General features: G+C 41.5%; 1 protein-coding gene across 3 annotated transcripts in view; it reads left to right on the top strand.

Moving 5' to 3' along the window:
• The window catches only part of marchf5 (membrane-associated ring finger (C3HC4) 5), a 119,049-nt gene that overhangs the window by 84,782 nt on the left and 21,888 nt on the right, over positions 1 to 12,379 (top strand). For all 3 annotated transcript variants that reach the window (XM_068052635.1, XM_068052636.1, XM_068052633.1), the window contains exons 3-4: positions 7,589 to 7,719; positions 8,280 to 8,463. In XM_068052635.1, coding sequence (XP_067908736.1) covers positions 7,589 to 7,719; positions 8,280 to 8,463 — 315 coding nt within the window. The remainder of the gene's footprint in view (positions 1 to 7,588; positions 7,720 to 8,279; positions 8,464 to 12,379) is intronic.

The raw sequence follows: 12,379 nt of genomic DNA, 5'->3' as shown, positions 1-12,379 counted from the left end.
GGGGAATTATTGATTTGGGGAATAAATCTTCAGTACAATGTACTTAAATATTTATTTTTATCCGATTTTCTCTGAGCTTTCAGCCTGCACAATGTTTGCCATTCCACAGCTCAGAAGATAACCACTTTGCTGTCAGGCCTCTACTGGCTATAACCAGATGCTAGGAGATGGGTAGATTGACTCACCTTCAGATTTTCACACTCTCTTGGAAAAGAACATAGTTTAAATTGCCTCTAACTAAATAGTTCTGATGAGATCAAAAGTTTGGTGTTGGCATTTTCATCCTAGATTGTATAGCACGTTAGTACACTATCTGCTATGCCATAGGGCTGTCTCAATACACAATATATTTTCACTGTGGCACTTAATTATTTTATGAAATATTTCTTATCTTTGTATAGAAGGTATTAATATGGCACATGTTTTTGAAAATTAAGCAAATGATTCCGCACAATTGATTGTGCTTGGCATTGAAAGCAAAAGTCAGGTTACTAAAATTTAGCTATGGTCTTACAATCTCCATCTATCAGCTACTAGAAGAAGTTGTGGCCTTATGTTACTGGTTTGCTTCAGGTTTTTGTTCAAATTTGTGTAGCTGCACAGTTCTTGTTTTCAGGATGCAAGCCATGTTGTCAAAGCCTCATTTATTGCCCATCCTAGTTGCCTTCTCCTTGAACAGCTGCAGTCCTTGTGCTAATCATGCTCCCACAATAGTGTCTGTGTCCTGCTCAAGTGGACCTGCAGCCCCTGGGTCTGAACAAATTTTGGCACCTTGACGTTATTGTTGACAGAACAGTCACATTACTGAATTGGCCTTGAAAGCGATTGTCAGTGCACTTCTCCTTCATCCTAAAAAAAAAATGGTCATATGATCAACAGCACTGTGCTGCAAGCCTGTTGGCCAATTTTTTTTTTCCAGTTCCATCCTGTGAAATGATTCTCTAGATCCTACATAAGCATTTTGTATCATGGACATGCAGTTTTTTCTTGAGTCGTAGCGAGAGGTTGGGTAATCTAATTCATTTAAATGCTCAAAAGGCCTGACTAGAAAAGGATTTTTTTTGGTAGCAGTTTCAGTATTTCTCAACCATGTTGAGCCTTATTGTTGGTCTGTTAAATAGCATCTTTCAACAGTTGCAGACAATATTGTTCACATTGCTGATCACTTTTAGACCCAACGTAAAGCAACTTCATTGTTTTGGCACTGAATCTTGGAAGAGGCTGCCTCACAGTTCTGATTTTGGCACTAAAGAATCAAGAGTCTGCACAGAATAGCAAAATAGTTGGCAAATTTGTGATGGAAATTTATGGTTCAATCATTTTAAGATGATATGCTTGGGTATAGACTGGGTAGCAATATTTGGTGTAACAGCAAGGATTTGCCTACCAATAGGAAATGTTAAAAAAGCTTAATTGTTTGAAATGAACTTTAAATATATATAAAATATCTTAATTCTTCCCACCTCAGTGCTTTTTTTCCAGTTATCTTGGTGGGACAAGCTAACGCACTGATACTTTCATGGATCTTGTCAGTGTAGCTCATTTGTAAACCACTTAATGAAGTATGCTGGAATGAGGTGAAAAAGGATTCCTCCCATTGTAGTTCTCATGTAAACAACTACAAGGAAATGAGTGCAAGTTTTAGTCTAGACTGCTGTTTGAATTCAGGTTACCCAGCTGAGAGTCTGTTGCTGGAAATTAGTAGCTTCCAGAGCTATGCTGATGCCCTTTATTGATGCAGGATTTTAAAAATTTATATATACTATATTCTACAGGTGTGTGAAATGGTATAAGAAGCTTTATCACTGATATTCTGTGTTTACTTTTCAAATTGATAGATAATGAATAATAGCAGTTTTCATCTTTTGACATAATCTATTCTGTCTTGAACCCTGTGCTGCTTCAGTCATGCGGTCAGAGTCAATCCTCTGAAACATCTCTTTGGTGACATACTTGTAGGGGTAAACTCTGCCACAGAGAAGGTTGTACTACTTCAGTCTCCTAGATTTTATAGCTTTGGACTGGAAGCAATCCTTTGGCTGAAAATACAAAACTACGGACAGTTTTATCCTAAGGATCTGAGGTCATACTTGTTAAGAACTTAACGCTTCATCTTCAAATTCTGGTTCGAAAGGTTAAAGGACACTATTGTTGTGTCACTTGGCTCCTACGTTTGCTACCTGTATTATAGAGGCAGATGGCAGGTAAAATCTATTCAGTATTTCTCTGTTATTAATTTGTTTTTCAGAATTTTTATTCTTTCATGGGCTATGCGCGCACTGGCAAGGTCAGCATTTGTAGCCTACAACTGAGTGGCTTGCCATTTCAGAGGGTAATTAGGAGTCAGGCACATTGCTGTAGGTCTGGAGTTACATATAGGCCAGACCAGGTAAGGATGGCAGATTTCCTTCCCTAGAGGGCATTAGTGAACCAGACTAGTTTTTACGCAATCTATGATAGTTTCATGGCACCTCTGACTTTCAATTCCAGATGTGTTTTAATTTATTGAAATACATTCCACCAGCTTTCATGGTTGCAAGGCCTTAGCCTGAGCATCTGGATTACAAGTTCAGTGACATTGCCACCGTCTCCCCTTCGTCTCCCAAATAGTTGGTAACAGACGAGTTTTTTAAAAAAACTTTTTTAAATTAAATTTAGCCATTGTGGATTTTTTTTTTAAAGGCAATTATGCTTGATCAATTTACTAGCCTCTTTTGAAGAATTGACTGACTGTAGATGGTGGGAATGCAGTGGATGTTGTGTCTGTGGATTTTTGGAATGAATTTGATGAACTTCCTTAGAGTAGGCTTGTTACAAAAGTGTGGTATAAGAGGGAGTGGAGCAGTACGAGTAGAAAGTTAATTGAACAGGAAACGGGCAATTACGATTCATGTATTTTGCATAGGTTGCAGAAGAGTTGGAAGTCATGTACCTTTAGGGGTTAGTGTTAGTCTCACTTCATCTCAAGAAAGAGACGAGAAATGACCTTTTGAGAACAAAAGTTTATGCATCCAAGATGAGAAAAGGCCTTGTACCACTATTGCTTTCCTCTATTCGTTTGATTTTACCCCATCATACACTGATTTGGACTCTCACGCTCACACTCGTGCTTGCTCAGAGACAAAAACAGAGACCAGCAGCCAATTTGTGAAATGTCTCAACAGAAGTTCTTCACTAACCTCTTGTAGATGTTTGGGAAGCTCCAGATCCACTATTATTATCCAGAAATAATTTATTATTGCCTTTCATTTCGTTTAATACGCAGTAATCACCTCGTTTTGCAGGAATCTATTTAACACCTTCATGAAGAAATCGCTGTCCAAAATCTTGTTCCACAGGTCAATCACCATTGGGTGACTATTCTTTTTTCAACACAAAATTGAAGGGTTTGGCAACCAGTATCTTTAGGAATGAAAGAACTTGCATTTGTAAAGTGACTTTCACATCCTCAGGACATCCCAACATGCTTCACAGCCAATTAATTACTTTTTGATGTGTTATTAAATGCGCAATTTATCCACAGCAAGGTTGCAGTTGGCAATGAGATAAATGACTAGTTAATATGTTTTGGTAGTGTTGGCTAGGACACCAGTACAACTCTCTTTGAATAGTTTCAGTAAGAACTTTTCAAGAAAAGATGTGGAGAGAAAACGGGGAACTACAGGCCAGTTAGCCTAATATCAGTTGTTGGGAAGATGCTGGAAACAATTATTAAACATGTCTTAACATTGCGCTTGGAAATCCAGAGTATGATCAGAACAAGTCACCATGGTTTTACTAAAGGGAGATCCTGTTTGACAAATTTATTAGAGTTTTTTGCGGAAGTAACTAGCAGGGTAGATAAAGGGGAACCAGTAGATGTAGTATACCTGGATTTTCAAAAGGTATTCAATAAGGTGCCACATAAAAGATTAATTGGCAAGATAAGGACTCGTGGTGTTGGGGGTTATATATTAGCGTGGATAGAGGATTGGTTAACAAACAGGAAGCAGACAGTGGGCATAAATGGGGCATTTTCAAGTTGACAGGTAGTGAATAGTGGGGTGCCACAAGGATCAGTGCTGGAGCCTCAGCTATTTACACTCTATATTAATGACTTGGATGAAGAAACAGACAGTAATGTATCTAAGCTTGTTGATACAAAGCTCGGCGGAAAGGTAAGCTGTGGGGAGACATAAAGAGACTGCAAAGAGATATAGACAGGTTAAGTGAGTGGGCACCAAGATGGCAGATGGAGTATAATGTAAGGAAGTGTGAAGTTGTTCACTGGTCGTAAAAATAGAAAAGCAGAATTTTTTTAAAAAGGTGTGAAACTGGTAAGTGTTGATGTTCAGAGAGACGGGGTACTTGTACAAGGAACGCACAAAGTTAACGTGCAGGTGCAGCAGGCTATTTGGAAGGCAAGTGGCATGTTGGCCTTTATTGCAAGGGGATTGGAGTACAAGAATAAAGAAGTCTTTATTAAAATTATACAGGCCTTTGGTGAGACCACACCTGGAATACTGTGTGCAGTTTTGATCTCCACATTTAAGTAATGATATACTTGCACTGGAGGCAGTGCAGCGAAGATTTACTAAATTGGTCCCTGGGATGAGGGGGTTTTTCTATGATGTGAGTCTGAGTAAATTGGGCCTATATTCTCTGGAGTTTAGAAGAATGAGAGGCGATCTAATTGAGACATACAAGATTCTGAAAGGGCTTGATAGGGTAGAAGCTGAGATTGTTCCCGCTGGTCAAGGAATCTAGAACACAGGGACATAGTCTCAGGATAACGGGCCAATAATTCAGGACTGAGATGAGGAGAAATTACTACACTCAAAGGATTGTGAATCTTTGGAATTCTCTACCACAGAGGGTTGTGGATGCTCCGTCATTGAATACATTTAAGGCTGGGATAGATAAATTTTTGGCCTGGCAGGGAATCCAGGGATGTGGGGAGTGGGCAGGAAAGTGGAATTGAAGCCAGAGATCAGCCATGATCGTATTGAATGGCAGAGCAGGCTCGATGGACCACATGATCTACTTCTGCTCCTATTTCTTGTGTGTTCTTGTGTTCTAGTACGATATGGATTTTTTATGCCGACCCACAGTTTAACATTTCGCCCAAAAGGAAGACATGGAAGGGTTAGCAGAATAGAAACACAGGTGACAGATGAGGTTACGCGTGAGGAAAACTAAGCAAAGACGGTATAACCTCACTTGAAATACAGAATGAGCTAGAAAGGGCGCAAATACATAATTCTATGATATTGAAAATTCAGCCAGATAAAGTCATAAAAAGGCCTATAGCATTTTGTTTTTCTATAATGGGGGCACAAGAGCAACATCAACACTTACAATTTCTTCATGGCGGTGCTTGGGCGACAGAGTGCTGTGTGCAATTTTAGATGCCCTATGAGAGAATAGGCATTAACGTGGCATAAATTAACCAGCATGATGCTGAGAAAAGAAATCTATAGATACGAGGAGAAACCTAACATAGAAACGTAGAAAATAGGAGCAGGAGTAGCCCAAACTCAGTACCCTGTTCCCGCTTTCTCCCAGTATCCTTTAGCCCGAAGAACTATATCTAACTCTTTCTTGAATATATTTAATGATTTGGGCTCAACTGCTTTCTGTGGTAGAGAATTCCACAGGTTCACCACTCTCTGGGTGAAGAAATCCCTCCTCATCTCAGTCCTAAGTGGCTTACTTCTTATCCTTAGATTGTGACCCCAAGTCCTGGACTGCCCCACCATCGGGAACATCCTTCCTGCATCTAGTCTGTCCAGTCCTGTTAGAATTTTGTAGGTTTCTATGAGATCCCCTTTCATTCTTCTAAACTCAAGCAAATACAAGCCTAATCGACCCAATCTCTCTTCATAGGTCAGTCCTGCCATCCCAGGAATCAGTCTGGTGAACCTTCGCTGCACTCCCTCCATAGCAAGAACATCCTTCCTCGGATAAGGAGACCAAAACTGCGCACAATACTCCAGGTGTGGTCTCACCAAGGCCTTGTATAATTGCAGCAAGACATCCTTGCTCCTGTACTCTCATCCTCTTGCTGTGAAGGCCAACATACCATTTGCCTTCTTAACTGCCTGCTGCACCTGTATGCTTACTTTCAGCGACTGGTCCACAAGGACGCAATGGGACAGTTTCTATTGGTGCAGAGAATGGCATTGAAGAATTTTGATAAGGTGCATAAGGAAAGACTATTTCCTTTGGTTGGGAGTCGATGAAAGGGGTCCATTTCAGATCTTTGTAGAATGAGGAAAGGGATTAGGACAAATCTCTCTTTACCCAATGTTGTAAGAGCATGGAACAGCTTAGCTTAGCTTAGAGATACAGCACTGAAACAGGCCCTTCGGCCCACAGAGTCTGTGCCGACCATCAACCACCCATTTATACTAATCCTACACTAATTCCATATTCCTACCACATCCCCACCTGTCCCTATATTTCCCTACCTATACCAGGGGCAATTTATAATGGCCAGTTTACCTATCAACCTGCAAGTCTTTGGCATGTGGGAGGAAACCGGAGCACTCAGAGGAAACCCACGCAGACACAGGGAGAACTTGCAAACTCCACACAGGCAGTACCCAGAATTGAACCCGGGTCGCTGGAGCTGTGAGGCTGTGGTGCTAACCACTGCACCACTGTGCCGCCCTACTCCGTTTGTCACGGAGTAGTTGAGGCATCGACTGTTGCATCTCATAAGGGAACAGCAGTAAAGCATTTGAACCAGAGGAAGGGATATAGGAGTATGGGGAGAGAACAGGATTAGTTTAAGACTGCTCAACCAAAAATCCAATGCAAACCGGATGAGCCAGTGATCTGTGGTGCCAACTTCTGTGATTCTGACTTTTAATCTTTTGGTGTAGCAGAGTAAAGTAGCTTCAACCATCATGTCATTTCAGAGAGAAAAATGCAGAATTGTATCTTAAATTCCAAGACCAAGGAATCTCATTGGTGACGTACTTGAATCCAAGTCATTGTCCTTTCTTTATAATAGGCATAAATGATGCAAACAAAGCCTGTCACATAAGATGGGATCATGGCTTGAATTGTCATGTTGTCTTTGGCAAAGAAAATCTGGACAGCCCAGTCAGAAACTGCACTGTCATGGGATCCAGAGAGGAATCGGGCTGATATTTTGTCTATTTTGAAGTATGTCTCCTGTCACCATTATTGTGGAAAAATGCACTTAGTGTATTTTTAACCCTCACCCTTTACAAATAACTGTTGAAGGTGAAATAGCCTAATGAAGGGGATACCTGATGAAGAAACCTCATGCAATGTAATGTTTACAAGCTTGTATTTTTGGTTTATTCTTGAAATCATCTTTGCTTAGATTGCAAATGTTCTACAAGTCTGATAAATATTTATTAGCTGTCAGGAGCTGTGATATTGACTCTTGCACTAAATTCAGTAATTAAACCTAAAACAACTGTCTTGTAATTTGTCCAGAATAAGTACCATATGAAATAAAGTAACAACTTTGCATATTGTAAATGTTGGATTTATAATCTCATCTATTTCTTTTTCTTCAATGTAAACAAAATTCTGGTCTTCATTCTCTGTTATATTTTTCACCTTATTTTAGGTCCAGTTGTTTATGTATTGGATCTCGCAGACCGCCTCATCTCCAAAGCATGCCCATTTGCTGCAGCTGGAATCATGGTGGGTTCAATCTACTGGACAGCTGTCACCTATGGAGCTGTGACTGTTATGCAGGTAATATATAGTAACTTGTGTGTAACTGAGAAAATATCTTGGATAATGGTTTTTATGTCTTGTTTGTTGGAGGGTATACTTTTGCAAATGTAATGCATCCAAAATGAGTTTGAAATCTAGATAAAACATGCTCCTTAGGGTGTAGTTATCTGTCAAGAGCTTCAGCTTGTAATATTTTCAAAATATGTTTACTGTGTTAATCTTGTGGCACAGAACAAAAGAATGGTTTTGATGGTGAACTAAACCGTGTGTGAAAGGCAAATTTTAACTTGTTTCTCAAATTCTCTACACCTACTGCACTTTAATAAGTGTTCTTAATCCTAGATTTTATTTTAGTCCCAGACTGATCCGTTTGTATGTTGCAGAAGTAAAACACTCTGAATACTATCATCACCTTATTTGTTTTTGTGAAATTTAGAAAATCCTGAAACATTTATACAATAACTACTGTATTAGTTAGACCAATGTTGATTTTGATTATCTTTCAACTGTCCAATCTCAACATTTGTATTTATTGGCCAAATTACTATTATATGGATAATGTGGATTTTTGCATTAAGGTTGTAGGACATAAAGAAGGTCTCGATGTCATGGAGAGAGCTGACCCACTGTTCCTTTTGATTGGACTTCCAACCATTCCAGTTATGCTTATTTTGGGCAAGATGATTCGTTGGGAAGACTACGTGCTGAGACTGTGGCGAAAGTACTCCAATAAGTTGCAGATTTTAAACAGTATATTTCCAGGTAATCCAAATACACTTGCAATGTATTTTCAGGAAAATGTGTTTTTCAGACAACTAAAGAATAAATGACTCATCCCTTTTATATAAAAAAAAAATACATTCCTGCTTATCTAAGCTTAGCAAGAATTATTGTTGATGTGGGTTGCCAGTGTTGTTGATTTTGTTATGAATACAAATATTAACGCTGCAGTCCTTTTCCTCCCATTACTTCATTTGTGCGGATGCGAACATCTCGGACATCGGCTACAAAATTAATACAACTTTGATCAGAATACAGAGTCTTAGGTTGTAATGGATGTAAATTTTCAATTTAAAAAAAAATGTGATTGATTTAAGGAGATTAGCATAGTAGGAATGTTATCAGACTGGTAATCCAGAGGCCTGGACGAATGATCTAGGAGAAATAGTTCAGATTCCAACCCATGGAACCTGGAGAATTTAAGTAGTTAATTAAATAAATCTGGGAATATAAAGTGTGCATCAGTAATGGTGACCATGAAACTGCTGGATTGTTGTAAAAACACATCTGATTCACTCATGTCCTACAGGGAAGAACATCTGCCACCCTTACCCAGTCTGGCCTCTATGTGACTCCAGACCCACAGCAATGTTGTTGACTCTTAACTGCCACCTGAAATGGCCTTGCAAGCCACGCAATTGTATCAAACCACCATAAAAACATCTAAAGAATAAAACCGGGTGGGCCATCTGGCATCGACCAAAGCATCAAACAAGACAAAGAAAGATGTGCCAAACCCAGTCAACCATGCAAAGTCCTCCTCAGTAACATCTGGGGAGCGGTGTCCCACAGACGAGTCACCCAACAGCCTGGATATAGTCATACTCACAGAATCATGCCCTTCAGCCGAATCCCAAACTTTCCCATCACCATCCCTCGGCATGTCCTGTCCCATCGACAGGACAGAACCACTAGAAGTGGCAGCACAGTGGTATACAGTTGAGGGGGAGTGGCCCTATTAGTCCTCTGCATTGACTCCAGGCCCCATGAAGTCTCATAATATCAAGTTAAGCAAGAGCAAGGAAACTTCCTGCTGATTACAACCTACTACCTTCCCTCACTTGACAAATCGGTATTCCTTCATGTAGAACACTACTTGGAAGAAGAACTGAAGGCATCAGGGCACAGTGTGTACTCTGGATGGGGACTTCTACGTCAATCATCAAGAGTGGTTTGATAACAACACTTCTGACCAAGCCAGCTAAGTCCTGAAGGACATAGCTACCAGACTGGACCTGTGGCAAGTGGCGAGAGAAGCAACACAAGGGAAAAAATTAGTTGACCTTATTCTCATTTATCTGTTGCAGATGCATCTATCCATGACAGTATTTGGTGGAGTGACCACTGTACAGTCTTTGTGGAGACAAAATCCTGTCTTCACAGTGAGGACACCCTCCATCATGTGTGGCACTATCCCTGTGCTATATGAGATAGATTCAGAACAGATCTAGCAGCTCAAAACTTGGTATCCATCAGGTGCTGTGGACCATCAGCAGCAGCAGCAGAATTGTATATGAGCATAATCTGTAAAGCTATGCCCTGGCACTGTACCATTACCATCAAACCAGGGGATCAACCCTGGTTCAAAGAGTGTAGGTGAGCATGCCAAGAGCAGCACCAGGCATACCTAAAAACTAGTGTTGCTACACAAGACAGTATTGCATGCAGTCTAAATAGGAGAAGCAGCATGCTATAGACAAAGTTAAGTGATCCCACAACCAATTGATCAGATCAAAGCTCTGCACTGTTGCCATATCCAGTCATGAATGATGGTGGACAAGTAAACAACTAAAGGGTAAGAACAAAGAACACGACAGCACAGGAACAGGCCATTCCTGTGCTGGTAGAGAAGGCTTCATGAACATCCCTGTCATCAACGATGGTGGAACCTAGCACCTGAGTGCAAAAGACTAGGCTGAAGTGTTTGCAGCCATCTTCAACCAGAAGGGCCAAGTGGATGATCCATCTCGGCCTCCTCCTGTGGTCCCCACTGCCACAGAAGCCAGTCTTTAGCCAATTTGTTTCACTCCACATGATAAACAAGAAATGGCTGAGCTCATTGTATACCTCAAAGGCTGTGGGCCCTAACAACATAACAGCTGTCGTGCCCCAGAACAAGCTGTGCCAATCCAGTCAATTACTGCCCCATCAGTTTACTCTCAATCACCAGCAATGTAATGCGAGGTGCTGTTGACAGCGCTATTAAGCAGCACTTGCTGACCAAGGTTTTGCCAGGCACCTGGCTCCAGACCTCATTACAGGGCATTACAGACCTCCTTTTCCCCCAATTCCCATTGACTTCGATTTTACTAGGGTTCCTTGACATCAAGGCAGCCTTTGACCGAGTGTAGCATCACGTTCCACTGGCTAGAATCGTACCTAGCACAAAGGAAGATGGTTACGTTTGTTAGAGGCCAATCATTGTAGCTCCAAGACATCACTGCAGGAGTTCATGTGGCAGTGTCCTACACCAGCCATCTTCAGCTGCTTCATCAATGACCTTCCCTCCATCATAAGGTCAGAAGTGGAAATGTTTTCTGATAATTAGTGTTCAGCTCCATGTACCACTGTTCAGTAATGAAACAGTCCATGTCTGCATGCATCAAGACCCAGACAGCTTTCAAATTTGGGCTGATAAGTAGCAAGTAACATTTGTGCCAGGCAATAACTGTCTCCAGCAAGAGAGAGACCAACAACCTCCCCTTGATATTCAACTGAATTGCCATCACCAAATTCCCAACCATTAAGATCCTGAAATCACCGTTGACCGAATGCATAACTGAAGCGGCCACCTAGATAGTGTGCCTACAAGAGCATGTCAGAGGCTGAGTATCCAACAGCAGGTGACTCTCCTCCCAATTCCCAAAAGCTTTTCCAGCATATGCAAGGCACAAGTCAGGATTTTTCATACTGTCCACTTGCCTAGATGAGCTCTCCTTTGGCCTCCTTATCTCGAGAGACAATGGGGGAGTGCCCGGAGGTGGTCAGTGGTTTGTGGAGCAGCGCCTGGAGTGGCTATAAAGGCCAATTCTAGAGTGACAGGCTCTTCCACAGGTGCTGCAGAAAAATTTGTTTGTCGGGGCTGTTACACAGTTGGCTCTCCCCTTGCGCTTCTGTCTTTTTTCCTGCCAATTGCTAAGTCTCTTCGACTCGCCACACTTTAGCCCCACATTTATGGCTGCCCGCCAGATGAGTAGAGCACCAACAATGCTCAGAAGCACTACACCATCTGGGAAAAACAGCCTGCTTGATTGGCACCAAATTCATTCCCTCCAACAGGTGCACTTTGGATGCAGTATGTACCACCCACAAGATGCACTGCAGCAACTGGCCAAGGCTCATTCAACAGCATCTTTTAAACCCACAGCTGCTGCCACCGAGTAGAACAAGGGCAGCAGGTGCATTGGAACACCACCAACTGCAAGTTCCCCTCCAAGTCACACACGATCCTGACTTGGAAATCTATCGCGATTCCTTCACTGTCACTGGGTCAAAATTTGGAAATCCCTACTAAGAGCACTGTGGGAGTAGTTAGACCAAATGGACAGCAGCAGATCAAAAAGGCGGCTCACCACCACCTTCTGAAGGGCATTTAGGAGATGGGCAGTAAACGCTGGCCTAGCCAGTGATGCCATGAATGAATTAGAAAAAAAATTCTCTTTGGTGGCTGAAAATTCGGTATACCTCCATGATGCTCTTAAAAATATGACCGATCCCTAATCTGATAGTGCAGTAACCCCAATTGCCCCTTCCAACCCTCCTTCCTGTCCAACTCTCTTCTCCCACTGCTGACCCTGTAGATTCTGCCCTGGCTCAGCTGTCATCACCCCTCTTCACATCTTCCTCCAGAATGTTGGTTCGCTTAGGAACAATGGCTTTCCCATTCATTAACTTACTC

Source organism: Heterodontus francisci, chromosome 20 (genome assembly GCF_036365525.1).
Source record: "Heterodontus francisci isolate sHetFra1 chromosome 20, sHetFra1.hap1, whole genome shotgun sequence".
NCBI classification, from domain to species: domain Eukaryota; kingdom Metazoa; phylum Chordata; class Chondrichthyes; order Heterodontiformes; family Heterodontidae; genus Heterodontus; species Heterodontus francisci.
Note: the sequence above shows the minus strand (reverse complement) of the source record. Positions and strands in the feature narration are given on the sequence as shown.